We start from the raw sequence: 16,200 nt of genomic DNA on the forward strand, positions 1-16,200 counted from the left end.
CTTTTCACAGGGGAAGGTGCAATAATTTTGGTAGTTCCTTCATTTTCCCCATTTGTTGTAATCTGGCTCATGTTCTTAGATCCTGAAAAAAAAACCACAAACAGAACAGTCCTGTAGCATATATGCTTGCACACCTATTCAGCATAATCACCTACTGAACACAGTGCAGCATGAAAGATAAAAGGATACACAAGACATCTGGTGCATGCTCTACTTGCTAAGGGTGTATAAGGATCACACTTTTATGTCTTATCCTTATTTCTAGTTATACCACGTCACAAGAAAGTTTAACATGGGGGACATTCATTACCCTTCCACATGAGACAGAGGAGTTTGAAGCTGCTGTTCTCACAGGGATACTATGCCATTGCCACCAAAAGTGAATTCCCTCTCAGTCATCAATGAGAAGGAAGGTGTGAGGAGAATACAGGGTATGAAAAAACCTGGGAATCTCCAATGTAATAACTATGGCCTCTGAAACAATCGTTAGATTAGATGGTAAAGCAAGATTAGTATGTTTGTTCTAAGAAACCATTTCAAATTGATGTAGCAACACAGTGCAACACAACGCTAATATATCCTAAGTTATGACCAGGAAAATAGTAACTGTAAATCAATGGATTAGAAAACTAATAATGTAAATAGAGACAATAAAGAGTAATACTCTGACAGAGACAGCTGAGGATCAGTTTCAATGAGTCAGAAACTTTTGGCCAATATTTGAAAGTTATCTGCCTAGTTTCCAATTTTGTGCCGAATACTCTTTCCATTTTGATCCTGCACTTTTCGCACTGTTGGCAACTTAAGTCCCCACCTGAGCCATGAAAAGGAACCCGAAGAAGCAGGAGGAACATTCACCTCCCACTCTTTTTGAGCCCCCATATAACAGGCTTTAAAGAAACAGATTTGTATATTCATGATTTAGAAGCACTGAGGGCCAAGGGAATCTGGGTATTTCATACTGGGTTAATGTCAAAGTGGCGTGATAAAATTATGCTCTACAGATGTATACAGCTCAGTATCATGAACAAAAAAAGAAGTGTTCTGTTCAGCTTGGTACATAGTAATGTCTAAAACATCAAGACAGGTTTGTTCCTACTGGTGCTATAATTTTAGTTTCCATACTGTGCTATTACTATTAATCTGTAATTTTTCTTCAGTTCACACATTCTCTTTCTATCTAACCGGCAATTTCAGTAATTTCTTACAAAACTGTTATCACCTCCAGAAACATATGTTAAGTAAAACAACAAAGCAACATCACTGATCATGTACATCAGCTCTGGACAGGATTCTGAGCGTGTTCATTGAAGATAATGAAACAGATTGACTGAAACCTATAAGACTGCTAACAAGAAAATACTATGGCCTCTGGGCACAAGCAACAGCATCATGGTCTTGTTAATATAGTAGTACAAACACAAAGCCTTTTTGTTTGGCTAAAACTAAAATGTAATGTCTTAAATTAAGCTGTGGCGAGATTTTGCATTATAAGCTTTCTCCACAATCTCAGAGAATTTCTCCACAATCTCCCTCAACTTTCCTTGCCACCCCTTTGGCACACGAAGTCTCTGGACTCTCCTCTACTTCAACAAAAATACTTGAGATATCCTAAGGCATCTTGTCTGGCCATCAATTGCCTCTCCTACAGGTTAAATCTGCTAGTCTTCTGCAGATGCCTCATATGCTGCAGAGGGTCTCAAGTGGCATTAGTCGCCTTTGCTTAAGCAACTCAGCCAAGCCCTTTACATGTTTGACCTTCACTTTTAATGATGGAGTTTACTTCTCTCCTTAGTTTTTCAGACTAATGCCTGGCAGGGGAGGGCAGCAGCCTGGGTCCTGTCTTGTACAATATTTGCTCCTTCAAAGCACTTTTTGTTGTTTATGCAAGCATAAGCACTAGGAAAAATTTGGAATATTCTGAAGAAGGAAATGCAGAATGGGCACAGATTCACAGACAGAAAGGAAAGTAAAGTTTTGGCATTCTGAATGAATCCTCTATTTTATACAATAAGAGACAACCAATTCTCCAGACTTTCTGAAGCACTGCACATCTGCCCATACAGTTATTTTCTGTTTTCAAGAATGAAGCAACAGCTACACTGCTGCTATGACCTGCTTGGTAAAAAGACAGAATTACTGAACAAAAAACTTTCTTGGATTAATGTGGATGAGAAAATGATCAGAAAAAGAATCCGCAATCTTCATTAAGGCCATAGAAGACTGCTACAAAAATTCTTCCTCTGACCTCTAAAAAGAGAAGGATGCCTACAGTCAAAAATCACAAATAAATAAAGATGACATCGCATAAGAACAGGAAACAGAAATTTCCCACCTTTAAGGAAGGTACTGGTAGCGAAATGAAAATGAAGTAGGTCAAAGTGTTAAACTACAAGGATATCTCAGGGTTTCTGACCATATTTTTTTGCATGCAGATACATTTAACTTGCCCTTGCTAGGCCATCAAATACATAAGATAAAATAACCCCCTATAGTAATTTGGCCCACAGAAGTATTGAAATCAGCAAAGATATGACTTTTTCAAAGGAAATAATTTCAGTACTTCACATATTACTGTGTAAGGGAGGTAGCTTCCAATTATGCCCCTCAGCTCATTACTTGAGCCCAAGCTCATAACTTGATGGAGCAATACAAACTCATGCTCTAAAACATGTCATAGCTATGAAACAACTGCCAGAAAAATTGCCAAGGGTCAAGTCCTGTAAAAGTAATAGCCACCTCCAGAATTGATCCTTTGCTAAGTTTGGCAATAGCCTTTACCATTCTGCTGACACCCAGTCGTCTCTGGGTGTCAGGTGATGGGGGTTTATGCGATGCAGAGCCAGTCCACCCAAGTGCAGAATGTCTGTGATGCCTTTGCAACTCCCTGAGTGCCCTGCACGAAGGCTGGTGCTGCAGAGCCTACATGGGGCACCGCAGCTTTTGGAGCAGCCAGTACTAGTAAACCCTTACAAAAGCAGCAGCTCCTTCTCACTGTTGAGTTCCCTGGTTACCACTCTACTATTTTACCAAGTACTTAGTTGAGGGAAAACCAAAGAAAAGACAACATACCAGTGACTGTCACACAGAGGCAGAATCCACCCAGAAATGCAAAATAGGTTTCTACTGAGACAAGACCTCATATTAGCCGTGTTTGACTCCACCGCTGCCCACAATGAGGACCTTTGCTTTGCTTTTTAAAAAAAAAAGCTCTTGCTTTTGTACAATTCTTTTGTACAAATAACTAGCTTAATCAGGAGCTTTCTGTCCACACTTACAGAAACTGTAATAATTCTCTTTAAGTATGTTCCACCTCGTGTATCTTTTACTAAATACAGTACTGTTCTGCCAACATACACCTCTGTATGATAAAGTACCCCTAATATAAAAGAATAGACTCCAGAAAAACTGTCCAAGCACTAACCCCATTGCAATAACTTATCTATACCGTTTCTTGCATGCCAAGGTAATAGGCCTCTCAAAAATACCTTAGATAGCCAGAAATCTTGAATATCTCACTTGTAGCAGGTTTTTCTGGTTGTTTACCTTTTGTTAGATAAGTTACTGTCAGCATTCACTGCACCAAACTTTTCCAATGAGGTTAATGCACACACTTTGATTCCCTTTTACAGCCATCTTGATTTGTACATTCAATTGAAATAGACTTACATTTCTAAAAACTCAAATGGCCAAAGCCTCAGGAGCCTGGCAAGCTAAAGCTTGTCATGCCTGTTTCTTATCAACAAAAGCCATTTCACTGACTTTATCTGGAAGTAGTGTTTGTATTTAAATCTATTAATGAGAGCAGAAGATAGTGTCATCAGAAGGAAAACATGCAGTAAGAGCTCATGCTTTGCACTGTGTGTTACTAAGAGCCTGTAAAAAATGAATGGACTTCCATATGTCTACACTAGCATAGTCTACTCTGTGATAATGTTTAGTTTCCAAACCTGTAGCCTCAAGGGTTTGTGCATCTCACACCACATGCGCGAAATGCAGATGCGGTCACATCCATCCTTTTACAAAACATAGGATTTAAAATAAACTTTAAAGTGTAAAGCGCAAAGTAAATAAATAATTAAATAGATAAAATTACCCCAAGATTCATTTTCTAAAATTTAACTTTGAAACCAAATCTCACAACTTTCTTTGAAAAGTTTCATGACTTTGAATGTGCCAGACCAACAGTTCTAGCTACCATGACTGAAGCTGGCGAAGCAGGGTAATGATAGGTGTCTGTGGTAATATGTAAGTTAGTCAGCGCAGGGACTATGGCTGCCTGTGATTGCTTACAGACTATTATAATACAGACAGTACTGTAATGTTAATACCCACTCCCGATTCTCCACCTGCCTTTTAATCAGAATGGCAGCACTTACTTTACACTAGTTTATACAACTACCCAGCATGCAAGGCAGGGACAAATCAAGTCCTCAGCTACCAAACAACAATAAACCCTAAGCAATGTATTTTCCACTGCTGAATAAACTCAGACCCACAGCAACAGGTCTGGTCACATCAATGTTTGCCCAGAGAGGATGTTCCCAAGGAGCTTTTTGCGTGCAGCGTTCAGCCAAATGAATAATGAACGCCTTCACCCTACGCACTGTTGCGAAAGCTGAACGTTATCAGTCTTGCCCTAAGAGGGTAAGACAGAATAATGAGAGATCCTGTTCTATGTTTATGATTTGCAACCAGAACAAAATGGCACTCTAACTCTCTCTCAGCTGAAATGAAAAGGGGAGAATAAGCAAACGAAACAAGCTACGCACATCTCACATATAAGACGTTACAGAACAAAACAAAAAAACCCTTCTCCAACTGAACACCAACTTGAACGCCAACCTAAACACACGCCAGAAAAAAAAATCCACTAGTATAGAAACACTGATTGCATAGCCATTGAAGTTTCCTGGTCTGATTTTTCCATTAGCCCTAGAACAACTGAGATATGAAATGCATTAAGCAAGTGACAAAAGGGAGGTTACTGCATTTTAAACCACTGTAATCTGGATTATTAGGAAAATAATCTGCTATGCTAAAGCCAAACTGTCTACACTGTCTATCCTATCAGGGGAATCAGTCAATGGCAGTGGCTTTTACACAAGAAAGATAGTTTCTCTCTGTTCACCGTATCGTCTCCTTCAATCCCTCTCTTAAAGCACAAGTATTTTTACTGAAACCATAAAAGTAAATATTTTCTATCATTGTCTTGGCATCTACTCCAACTCCTAACCCAGAGTTCACCAAACGGCTGCAGTCCTAATGACTTTAGCACGCTTAATGGACCAACAAGACAAAGAAACATTATTAGTCGCTCAGCTCTACAAAAGACAGCTAACCTCTACCTTCAGGTGACAGAAAAAAAAACATTAAAAACACATACTATGTAACTGTGAATAACAACAGAACATGTATACAAAAAGAAGGAACAAGGGAAAACATTTTAATGAGATACCAGAGGTTAGAGGCTTTAGCACTTCACACACACCTCTACAATGGAGGCAGTGCAGACTGCACATGCTACAGCCATGCATTTGTAGCTACTGGTTCATCTAATTGCCCCCAAAACCACTGCTGTGGCTGGTACCACAACTGGCACCAACAGATAAAACAAAACAAAACAAAACAAAACCAGAATGGTTAATTGAACTGGCTGCAGGAAGGAAGCTTTTCATGCGCTTAACTTTGCGATCTTAAGAAAAGGAAAAAAGTAAAGCAGCAGGTGAGGAAAGATGTTGAACTTGGAGAAGGTGGAAGGAAGATACTGCATAAAAACTATTTGTAAGTTGCTACTGGGTTTTGGGAGAATAAATGGAACTCTGATTTTCATTCCAAAAAGCTAAATTATAAGCCATGTCCAGCTGGATCCTAATTTAACTGGCATTTGGCAGAAAACACCTTAAGAAATATGTAATACATGCAAACTAAAATTGCCCTGTTTGAAATGTTGAACAAGGCATACTTAATCTTATTACACCATACTAGAAACACTAAATTAAGAACAAAGGACTAGCTATCAATGATAACCATCGGCATAATCTCATTATGCAAAAGGAATATTTATTTCAAGAAGAAATGTCATATTATTCTCTCAAATATTTCAGCCAGGGAAAGTTTTAAGTAACTCATAAGACTGTTTACACCACCAGGCTCATTTCCAAGATAAAAATTATTCTATAAAAGTAAAACCTAAATTGGATTAGTATTTTTAAACAAGTGATGCTTAAAATATATCAAACAGACTTGATTTATTTTATGAAATGGACTTTGCTACATCCAAGAGCCGGTTTAGGTGAAAAGAGGTGGATTTATCCTAGTGACATGCAACAGGCTGTCACATGGTGTCTGACACATGGAGAAGTAGCTTAGTCTGCCTTCAGCATCTGAAAGCCCATTCAAATGGAGAAAGAGTACTAGATGTCTATCATTGTGAATACCCAAATACAAAATGAAAAAAAAAAAGTAAAAAATATGCTCATTTATAGGGAAAGATGGAATTTGAATGACATAGCTCTCTTCCTTTAGCCCATATTTGAAGTGGGAAATGAAACAAATTCATTTAATTTAAAAATCATTTGAGTTAATATACCCACCCCAGTGGAAAATGACTGCACACTTGGAACATGTGGGTTATCAATTAAGTTGAATTAAAAGCAAAACAACCCAGATGGGGGATACAGATTATACAAATACATATGAGTAAGATGGTGAAAAAGCAGCCTTTTTATTTTAAAGTAAAACAAAGTATTTAAATCCACCGAAACAACAAACACACATTGCCCACAGAATTCTACATCACATTACATCAGCAGAATGCGCCATGGGAAGGTTTCAGTTTTCCTCACAAGTCCAGTCAAAGAGACGAAAAAAAATCAACAATCACAACACGCACACCCTTGCAACAATATAGACTGACTTTCACTGCCTGTGCTATGGCAAACATTATTTTCAACTAAGGGCTGAGTTTTGGCTGAAAAGTTTACCTCTGAATAGCCACACAACTTTCTGCACAACTGGACAGGGGACTAATGAGTGGGAAATGCTGTTCATCTTGAACTGCCACCCTAAGAATGGGACAGCCCAGCTGAACAAAAGTCTAAGTCACTATTAGGTTCAAGGGTGAACAGCTTCTTGTCCTCTTAGGCACCCATTGACAACTGCAGACACAAGAAAAAGATATCATAATCAGAAAGCAAAGCAATCCTTCTCTTCTTACACTTACCTAAAAAAAACAAAATTAAAAAAAAAAATCTGCTGTAAACTGCTTGTATTTTCCAATGGCAATACTTTTAATTACACTGCACTTCAAGACCCACTGCAGCTAAAAGGGAGAACACACCAGATTTGTTTCTGAGTCAAGAGACAGCATCCAGAATAAACATGGGAGGTTTCCAGATGTATATACCAGCTCTCTTTTTAAAAATGTGGACTCTCAAAAGTTTATAATGCTGTCGTAACCCATGATAAAGAGAAATCTTACTTACATTTTAAAGCCCAGACAAGTTTTTTCTCAAATTGCTAACACACATACATGTATACTTAACTCCATGCACGAGTTCGACTGAAATCTGCGTGACTGCTGTCATAGATGAAGCTAAGCATACACGCATAATCACATGTAGAACTGGAGCTTGACATTAGAAAAGCTTTTTGCCTCTATTACTAAATTTCAGGAAACAGCCATTATTCTGGGCATGACTCCTGTGATCTGTGCTTAATCTTACACGTTTCCTCTAACACCTGTAAAAACTTCCAGCTTCCCCTGACATCTTCAGCAGGCAGAATAGATTTCCAGCTCACACATCTGAAGCATGTTAAAATTGCAGAGGGCATGGCACTAACTTCTGTTCCACCTAATATCAAAATAAAGGGATACTGCCCTTGAACTGGGAAGAGGATGTACAAGAGACACCTTGGGTCAAGCAGCTGGAACAATGGGATATCAACCAAGACACACAGGTATAAAATTCTTTAGTGAGAGACAGGACTCCTAAAAAAAACATGTTCTCACGGCCTGTTTTCAAACTTCCCTTTCATACTTTACATTAGACTTACAAACATGGGGTTTTATCATGTTTAATCCATACCACCTCTTTTACTTTTATCCACAAAGCCGGAGTTTTTAGATCCAGTTAAGGTTAGGTATAAATACTGACCTAAGGCAAAAGAGAGAATCCATTCTGAGAGATCCTTGAGGACACTGCAGCAGTTCTGAGTCCCCTCTTGAAAACGAAATGAACCAAAGACCAAAGAAGACATCTCTCCACAGCCCAGGAGAGAAGGACTTACCGGTCTGTTGTGCTCTTTTGGGGTAAGTCTTGCTGCGGCTTCTTTCAATGCACTGGTCGGGCCGCGGGAGCTGCACAGAAGGGTCTCTGGTCATTTGCAAAGATGTCCGGCCACTTGAAAACACAACAAAACCATGGGAAAACACTTGGAAAAATGATCAAAGAAACAGAGGATCTTTAGATTGAAAAAAACCGCACAGTGCAGCATGGGCAGCATGTTTTGTTAGCTATTTACTTCTCATCCCAGCTCTGGTTCTCCTGCAGAGCAGCACTACCCTGACTTTTGTTTTGAATCAGTCACTGGCAGAATCATAAACAGATTGTGCCAATCTCTTCTATACTGGGTATTTTCAGGAGGAGCTACACAACTAAAACAAAATGCTGGTTTATGAGGAAGAGGCTAAGATAGTGCGACCTTTTGTAACCTCGAATATTCTAACAGAAGACTTTCTTAATTAATTTGATTACTTCCTCAATTCTTTCTGTAAGTTTTTATCTCAGGAAAACACATATTTAACATTGTTCAGTTCCAGTCAGTAAGGGGCTACTTCTCTGCCATGTGGAATGACAACGTAAAGGGCATGGAAAACCCCATGCAAAGCAAACTGTAATAAAGTAGTCTCATCAGCACAGGCCCAAATGATAATAAATTGAGTAGAAGCCCTGACTCCCGTTTACAGTAAGGCTCTTCTTCATCGCAAAATTTAAATAAGTTATTAAGTTTAAATAAATTCTTTTCTGCTCGTTTTAATGTTCCTCTCCATGTGACTAAGCAGAATAAAGCGTTCATAACAAAAATGTAAAACAGGCCTCATATTCCTCCCCAAAACTCCATGTTTGCTTCTGGAAACTTACTACACAAGAGAAGTAATTGTTAGTATTAACTCCCAGTTGCATAAACACCTGCAGCTCAATGACTTAGAAGTAAACAGGTATCATACTAGCAAGGGCCAAGCAACTATATAGGCATTACATATGTAGATTTTCTGAGTTATGTGAATAGACTCCACTAGGATGATTGTATTTTCACCGATAGCCCCACAGGGGTAGTCAGCACTGCAGAATTTTTATCTTCTCAAAATTTTAAAAGAATTAAAGGACAAAAAAACCTCAAATTCTAAGAGTACATCACAGTAATGCTGGTTTTTGATATTCAGTTTAATGGGTTTTTTGCTCCCAAGTTAGCCAGAAAACACTTCTATTCAACTTTTAAGTTCAGCAAGCATACCAGTCTTGCAAATTCCAGAAGCGGTTTTAACAAAACATCTGGGGATAAGACCTTCCACTCACACTAACACCTCCATGTATTAACCAAAGCATCTGATCTTAAGACAAGGAAATTGCTTTCCTGAAAACTGTCTGCCACCTAACGAGAAGTACCTAGAAGATTAAAAAAAAAAAGGGGGGGAAAAAAAGCCAAAAGATAATATTATGGTCCCCTTACATACACAGTCAAATGGTGGGATTATGGTTTCTGCTTTGAGCTAATGATGTGTACAGATACGCAACACTGTCACTTCTTTCGGTGCTACAACAGGGACCAAAGGTAAAGAGGGAAGACAATCAAAGCTGATGGATAAGCAAAGAAAAGATTCTCAAAGCACATGAAAATTAGTGCTGAATTCCAAGACGAGAGTTAACATGTCAAACACCAATTGATTATCACTATTTATCATTAACGCTGTATAATCAATATGGTGCAACTAGATGTCACAACCCACATTTACTAGAACATCCACTCAGGTCAGAGAGAGTCCTCAAGAATCCCTGCAGCAAAACAGGGAACACTTCATGCTAGAAGGGAAATACATACTTTAATGTGTTCTAGACAAAACTAACATTATAAACACAGCTGTCAGTAATGACTGTCATCCCAACATGGCAATTCATATCACAGATCACCCTTGAAACTTCAACTTCCTTGAAAGGAAGATGAGCTTAAATGCACCACCAGCAGGAATAACTCAAATGTAGTTAACCGCTTCATGGTATTTTTTTAAAATTGATTGGAAGGTCCTGGTAAGTACAAAACTTTCTCCTCCCCAGCACCAATGCCCTGCTCCGATCTGCTGAAATGGTCCAACAGAGGAAACTCTCATCCGCAGTAGTCTGGCAGGAATCCACTGAACTCCTGTTCAGTTTCACAGATGGGGTTATATGGGTCAGGATCCAACTAGAAACAGTACATTCATTCCTCTATTATCTACAGTAAGAAGCTGGATCATGCCTGATAATGTAATAACCCCGATAATCTGTATTATTATGAAATACGCTGAAGAAGATGGGACAGAAACACACCAGTGATCCTGGCTGGAGACGGTTGACATTCAGTCACATGAGCTCAGGCTCAGCAGTGGCATAGTCATCTCTCCATCAGTAACACCTTCCTTACAAGCAAGATCTTACATCCAAGGGTAACAGACAGTTGACAATGAATTCTGATTGGCTGATGACAAGGGTAATAGAGCTACTATTACACGCTGTTATTAGTACCTACCACAGATACTAACTCCAATCCAGGAGCTGCTGGAGAAATTGGGGGCCATGGTTTTCTTGTTTTCAGAAAAGTCTTCCTAAGAGGCAGTGACAAAGAACTTCCTAACTAATGATTGTCAGCCTTACCCATTATGATCCATGTATTTCTTGTGTGATGGTGGAAATACAGACAGGAAGGAGAGACAGACAGACAAGCCAAAAATAAACCTAAACAAACCTGGTATATTTGCAGGCCATGGGAAAAAAAAATCTTGCCATTATAGTAAATAGGGCCTTTTCACCTAGCAGCTTCAAAATAACTACAAAAGATGAAAACTGTTTTTATCCCCAGTTGACCAGCAGGGAAAAAGAAAATGGAAAAAGAAAGGGTCCTGGCTTTCAGATGTGGTTTTGATTTGCTGCTTTCCACCCTCCCTTTCAGGTTCACTGAATATGCGACTCAACCAGACCATGAATTATTTGGCTCAAAATTGCTCAGCCAATGTGACAGAATTGGATTTAAAACAGTGGTCGCCAATTGCCAAATCAAGCGCCTTACTCACTAGACAAAGACCCTGTCATTTCAACAGACTTAAAAACATAAAGTCTCAATAAAAGTCAGTAAAAACTATTGGGTTTCTGACATCTTACAATCTTAACTACATCCTATATTCTGCTAGTCCTTTGTGGCAGAGCAGCTAGAGGATCTTAAACCCACTCTCCCTGCCACATCTTCCTCTGTATCACGGTATTAACTGCCCTTTATTCACACTGTCTGCTTGGTTAACTCAGGCTAAAATTGAGACTAAGTGCTCCCTATACACCCTTAGTCTGAAGTTTACTGCATCTTTCAAGGCTTGCAGCCTTGAATGCTTATCCAATTTTGCCAGCTATTCCAGTTAGAAAAGATACCCCCATCTCCCTTCAGATCTGCCCTCATTTTTATTCTTAAATCAACAGCACTGTACCAGCAGTACTGCTACAGAATTAGACATAACCATTCGGATCAAGAGCCCTTGACATAGCTCAATTGCAGCTGTAAAGAAGGACATCACAGTTACAGACTTTATACACTTCTTTGCACCAGCCCTTTGTTAATTTCCAGAAGAAAGGCGGCAGCCAACATGCCTCCTTGTTCTGGTATTCCCCAGTTGTCAGGAAAAAACCTTTAGGACATGAACATAATTTCAGGACTTCTAAGGAGATTTTGACTTAAAGCATTGCCAAGGCTGCTCTCACTTTCACTACGGGCTACAGCAGGCCCTAGCCAACTCTGGGGATCTGGAGCATGAGAAGTAACTCACATTTGTCCCAAAACTGCCAGACTCCCAAGGGGAGTATGTTAAAATGGCCCTGATTCATGCTTTGTCAGCAGAACTGCTCTGAGTCATAGTCTGTGTGAGGTTTTTCTTCCATTGGAAGAAAAGAAGGAATGAAGAAGGAATTAACTGCAGTTTAAACAATGAAATAAATTCACCTGTACCGATGTTTATAACCTATGGATCCAAACTTGCTGAATTTTCTTGACAGAGAGTTTGATTCATTCTCTGGCACTCTATGTAGTTTGAAAAAAAAAAACAACAGAATAAGTTACATAGATAGTAACATAGTCCCCTTCCCAAGAAAAGAGAAATACAAACTTTAGGTTCCAAAAAAAAAAATTTTCTGCTAGCTCCTCTTCATCCCTACCTCCAGGCAGACTCTTACAGGGTTGAGAGCTCCACAAAGCCGTATGTTTATGCCCTCCTCTTTTCACTACACACCTCTTTATTTCAGGCTCTACTGTAAACTGCTGGCAACAACAGTTGGCAACAACCTTTCGCTTAATATTTCACAGGAGCAGGCAAAAACATCATGCCACAGTAATGAGACTACAGGAGGGATTCTGAGCTTACTCATTTACAGCACTGCTAAAGCCAGCCCTAAGCATCTCATCAACCAGTTCCTAGCTAGACACCATTGCACATTTCTGTTCGTGTTTTTGCAACAATAAAAGAAAGTGTTTTGAGATGTGTAATATTGGAAACATTTTATACACTTCAATAAGTACGCAAAACATTATGGAAATTCAATGAGTCTTTCTACCAAAAAACAAAATTTCTGTGCATTGTAGGAAATAGTAATGTCTGAAATCCAAAGGCCTCACTCAAGTCAAGGCTGCTACAAAAAATTTGATGGTTAAATACCTAAAAATTTATATGGCAGCTTAAATCCTGCCATATGCATTTGCGGATACTTCTGTTAAAGCCTACTTTATGCAACCTGCGATACTGTTTCAAAAAGAATTCTAAGACAAAAGAAACCACCGAACTACCCAATTTTAAAATTATTGTTTCACATCATTGTAAGAAAATGGAAGGCATCCCCTTTTAAGAGCATTCTATAACCAAGAGCAAAAATATGTTTCCAGGCAGCAAGCCTGTGTTACACCACTCTGTAGGTATAACAACGTTCTTACTCAAGTCTTCCTCCTTTGTTAAATGAAACCACAACTTCTGCATCACTCACCTGAAAAATGTATGATGTTCTACACAGCATTTCCACAGATGTTTGCATGTGATCTTGTTACGTGCTTCAAAAAAGAAGGAAGTTTCATTGCACTGAAAACAAAACAAAACAAATCAATATTGTTATGAGGGATTCTGCCAGTGAAGTGAGTCTTCATTTACTGAACACAAGAACCAACCATCTCGTATCAATGCACATAAGAAAAGACATCAGTATGAAGAAAAGCAGGTTCTATAATTCTGTAGAATTCTTCATTTAAAAGAGGTTTTCTTTTTGTTTTCTCATTGCCTGAAAATAATTATTTAAAGAATCAATTCCTTAGGTACAGAAAAACAGAAAAGAAGACTATTGAAACACTTCTGTTCCTTCATTCTTGTTCGTAGATATGAGGTTTTTTCCTAATTAAAAAGCACAAGGTTTTTTTCAAATAGTATGTTTCTGATGTTTTCTGAAACTGCACCTCAGATGTCAAGCAAAAACATATTCCCAAGGCTCTGTTTAACGGTATACAAAAAGGCAAGAATAAGTGAAAGAAAGAAACTCAAGATTTGTGATAAACTAATATGAAGCAACAACACAGAGAGAAAATGCACAAAACATACAAGTAGAGAAGAACCAAGGTAAAACTGGAAATAAAAAAGATGAGAGGAAGGAAAGATTAAAAAAAAAATTAGCTAACTTCAGAATAATTCAAAATACAAGAAAAAAGGTCAAAGGCAAAAGCCATAAAATCCACCTTAAAATCTCTTAAGGAAGACAACAAAAAAGAATATTCAAAGCTTAAAACCTAATCACTGGAAATTGGCAGTCAGTACAATAGACATGAGAAAAAGGCAGGGAGGGATCACAGAATCATAGAATCCCTGTGTTGGAAGGGACCTCTAAAGGTCATCTAGTCCAACCCCCCTGCCGTGGGCAGGGACATCTTCAACTAGACCAGCTTGCTCAGAGCCCCGTCCAACCTGACCTTGAATGTTTCCAGGGATGGGGCATCCACCACCTCTCTGGGCAACCTGTGCCAGTGTTTCACCACCCTCAGTGTAAAAAATTTCTTCCTTATCTCTAGTCTCAATCTAACCCCCTTTAGTTTAAAGCCATTCCCCCTTGTCCTGTCGCAACAGGCCCTGCTAAAAAGTTTGCCACCATCTTTCTTATAAGCCCCCTTTAAGTACTGATAGGCTGCAAGAAGGTCTCCCCGAAGCCTTCTCTTCTCTAGGCTGAACAACCCCAACTCTCTCAGCCTTTCCTCATAGCAGAGGTGTTCCATCCCTCTGATCATTTTCGTGGCCCTCTTCTGGACCCGCTCCAACAGGTCCGTGTCTTTCTTATGCTGAGGGCTCCAGAGCTGGATGCAGTACTCCAGGTGGGGTCTCACCAGAGCGGAGTAGAGGGGCAGAATCCCCTCCCTCGACCTGCTGGCCACGCTGCTTTTGATGCAGCCCAGGATACGGTTGGCCTTCTGGGCTGCGAGCGCACATTGCTGGCTCATGTCCAGCTTTTCATCCACCAGGATCCCCAAGTCCTTCTCGGCAGGGCTGCTCTCAATCCCTTCATCCCCCAGCCTGTATTGATTCCGGGGCTTGCCCCAACCCAGGTGCAGGACCTTGCACTTGGCCTTATTAAACCTCATGAGATGACAGAGAAGTCACACATACACAAAATATAGAAATATAAAATACTTCAACAGACAAGAAGAAGCAACATCACACTGCTTGTTACCAACGAGCTAAACATTCAAATATGTTCACATAAAATACACTTTCATATATCTGTCACTCAGTAAACTTAAGTGCTCAGTTTTGTATGTGTGATTTGCACAAAGAATGAGTAGTCCCAATGACTTCAGTGTAAATCCTCAGCGTGGTATGATACCATCTGTAATAAAACTGAGTCCTAAAACCATTTCCCCGATATGTGAATTACAAAGAGGATATGATTCATACCACTTTCGGCAACTGATTTTAGGAAATGGATGCCCTTGCGTTAGTTATACTTCTGCAGTGCCATGCATACGTAGGTATGGCAAGAGTTCTGACAAGTTTCTCCCACTCTTCATTTAATGAGGTATGGTGACCTGCAAGCACCTTGCAAACTGTGAACTAATTCAGTATGTTCTCTAGAATTCAAAATTTCACCTCTAACAAAAACCAATTATATCTCTATTAACGGCTGTCACGCAGCCTCACAAAATCACAAATTACCTGCTCAAGCAGCCTTTCCTCTACCTTGAAACAATTGTAACAGTAAAAATGAAAGAACTTTGCACCTGTGGTTAGAATAATTGAGACTTCAATCCCCAACAAGGAAAAAAAAAAAATGGAGACATACACATGAGCTTATTTTCTCCCATGGATTATTTTAGTTAGTTTAATGGCTGGCTGGAATACTCCCATGGAATATCCAAGGAATGAAAATCATCCTCTAGTCTTCTCTCAAAAGCACAATTTGCTCTCCAGAGCATCACAGCAAGAAGGAGGAGTACAGTAAGACATACGGCCTCTGAGAATACTGAAAACTAGGATTTAGCTGAGATTGCTATGCATAGCATAAAGTGATTATATAGTAGGCAGTCCCATAACTATATTCCTACAGTTACTTAAAATACAATTTCAAGCTTGATAGGGAGCTTCATCTCTCTGCAGGATTCACACGGGTTTTAACTTGTAGCAAAAGTAAGTTTAATTTATAAAAAGTAAAACCAGAAACTTAAAAACTGAAGCTCTTCTAAAACAGAAAAAAAATCTACGTAACTAGGGGAAAAAAGAAAAAAAAAGCTTCCTGGAGAATCTTGAAGATTGTCAAGGAGAAAAATCTATTTATACTAGAATTTTCAAGAGTAACCATATTGCTCTTGCTCCACTGGCAACCAGAAACAAGAGTCTACCCACTGAAAGATCATGCTGGATTTTTACATTTTTAAAGTTTT

General features: G+C 39.1%; 1 protein-coding gene across 3 annotated transcripts in view; it reads right to left on the reverse strand.

The window, feature by feature from the left end:
* The window catches only part of EPB41L4A (erythrocyte membrane protein band 4.1 like 4A), a 138,883-nt gene that overhangs the window by 33,082 nt on the left and 89,601 nt on the right, over positions 1-16,200 (reverse strand). For all 3 annotated transcript variants that reach the window (XM_076361779.1, XM_076361777.1, XM_076361776.1), the window contains exons 10-13: positions 13,275-13,366; positions 12,244-12,321; positions 8,293-8,405; positions 1-82 (exon numbers count right to left, since the gene is read on the reverse strand). In XM_076361779.1, the coding sequence (XP_076217894.1) occupies positions 1-82; positions 8,293-8,405; positions 12,244-12,321; positions 13,275-13,366 (365 nt within the window). The remainder of the gene's footprint in view (positions 83-8,292; positions 8,406-12,243; positions 12,322-13,274; positions 13,367-16,200) is intronic.

This window comes from Aptenodytes patagonicus, chromosome Z (genome assembly GCF_965638725.1).
Source record: "Aptenodytes patagonicus chromosome Z, bAptPat1.pri.cur, whole genome shotgun sequence".
NCBI lineage: Eukaryota > Metazoa > Chordata > Aves > Sphenisciformes > Spheniscidae > Aptenodytes > Aptenodytes patagonicus.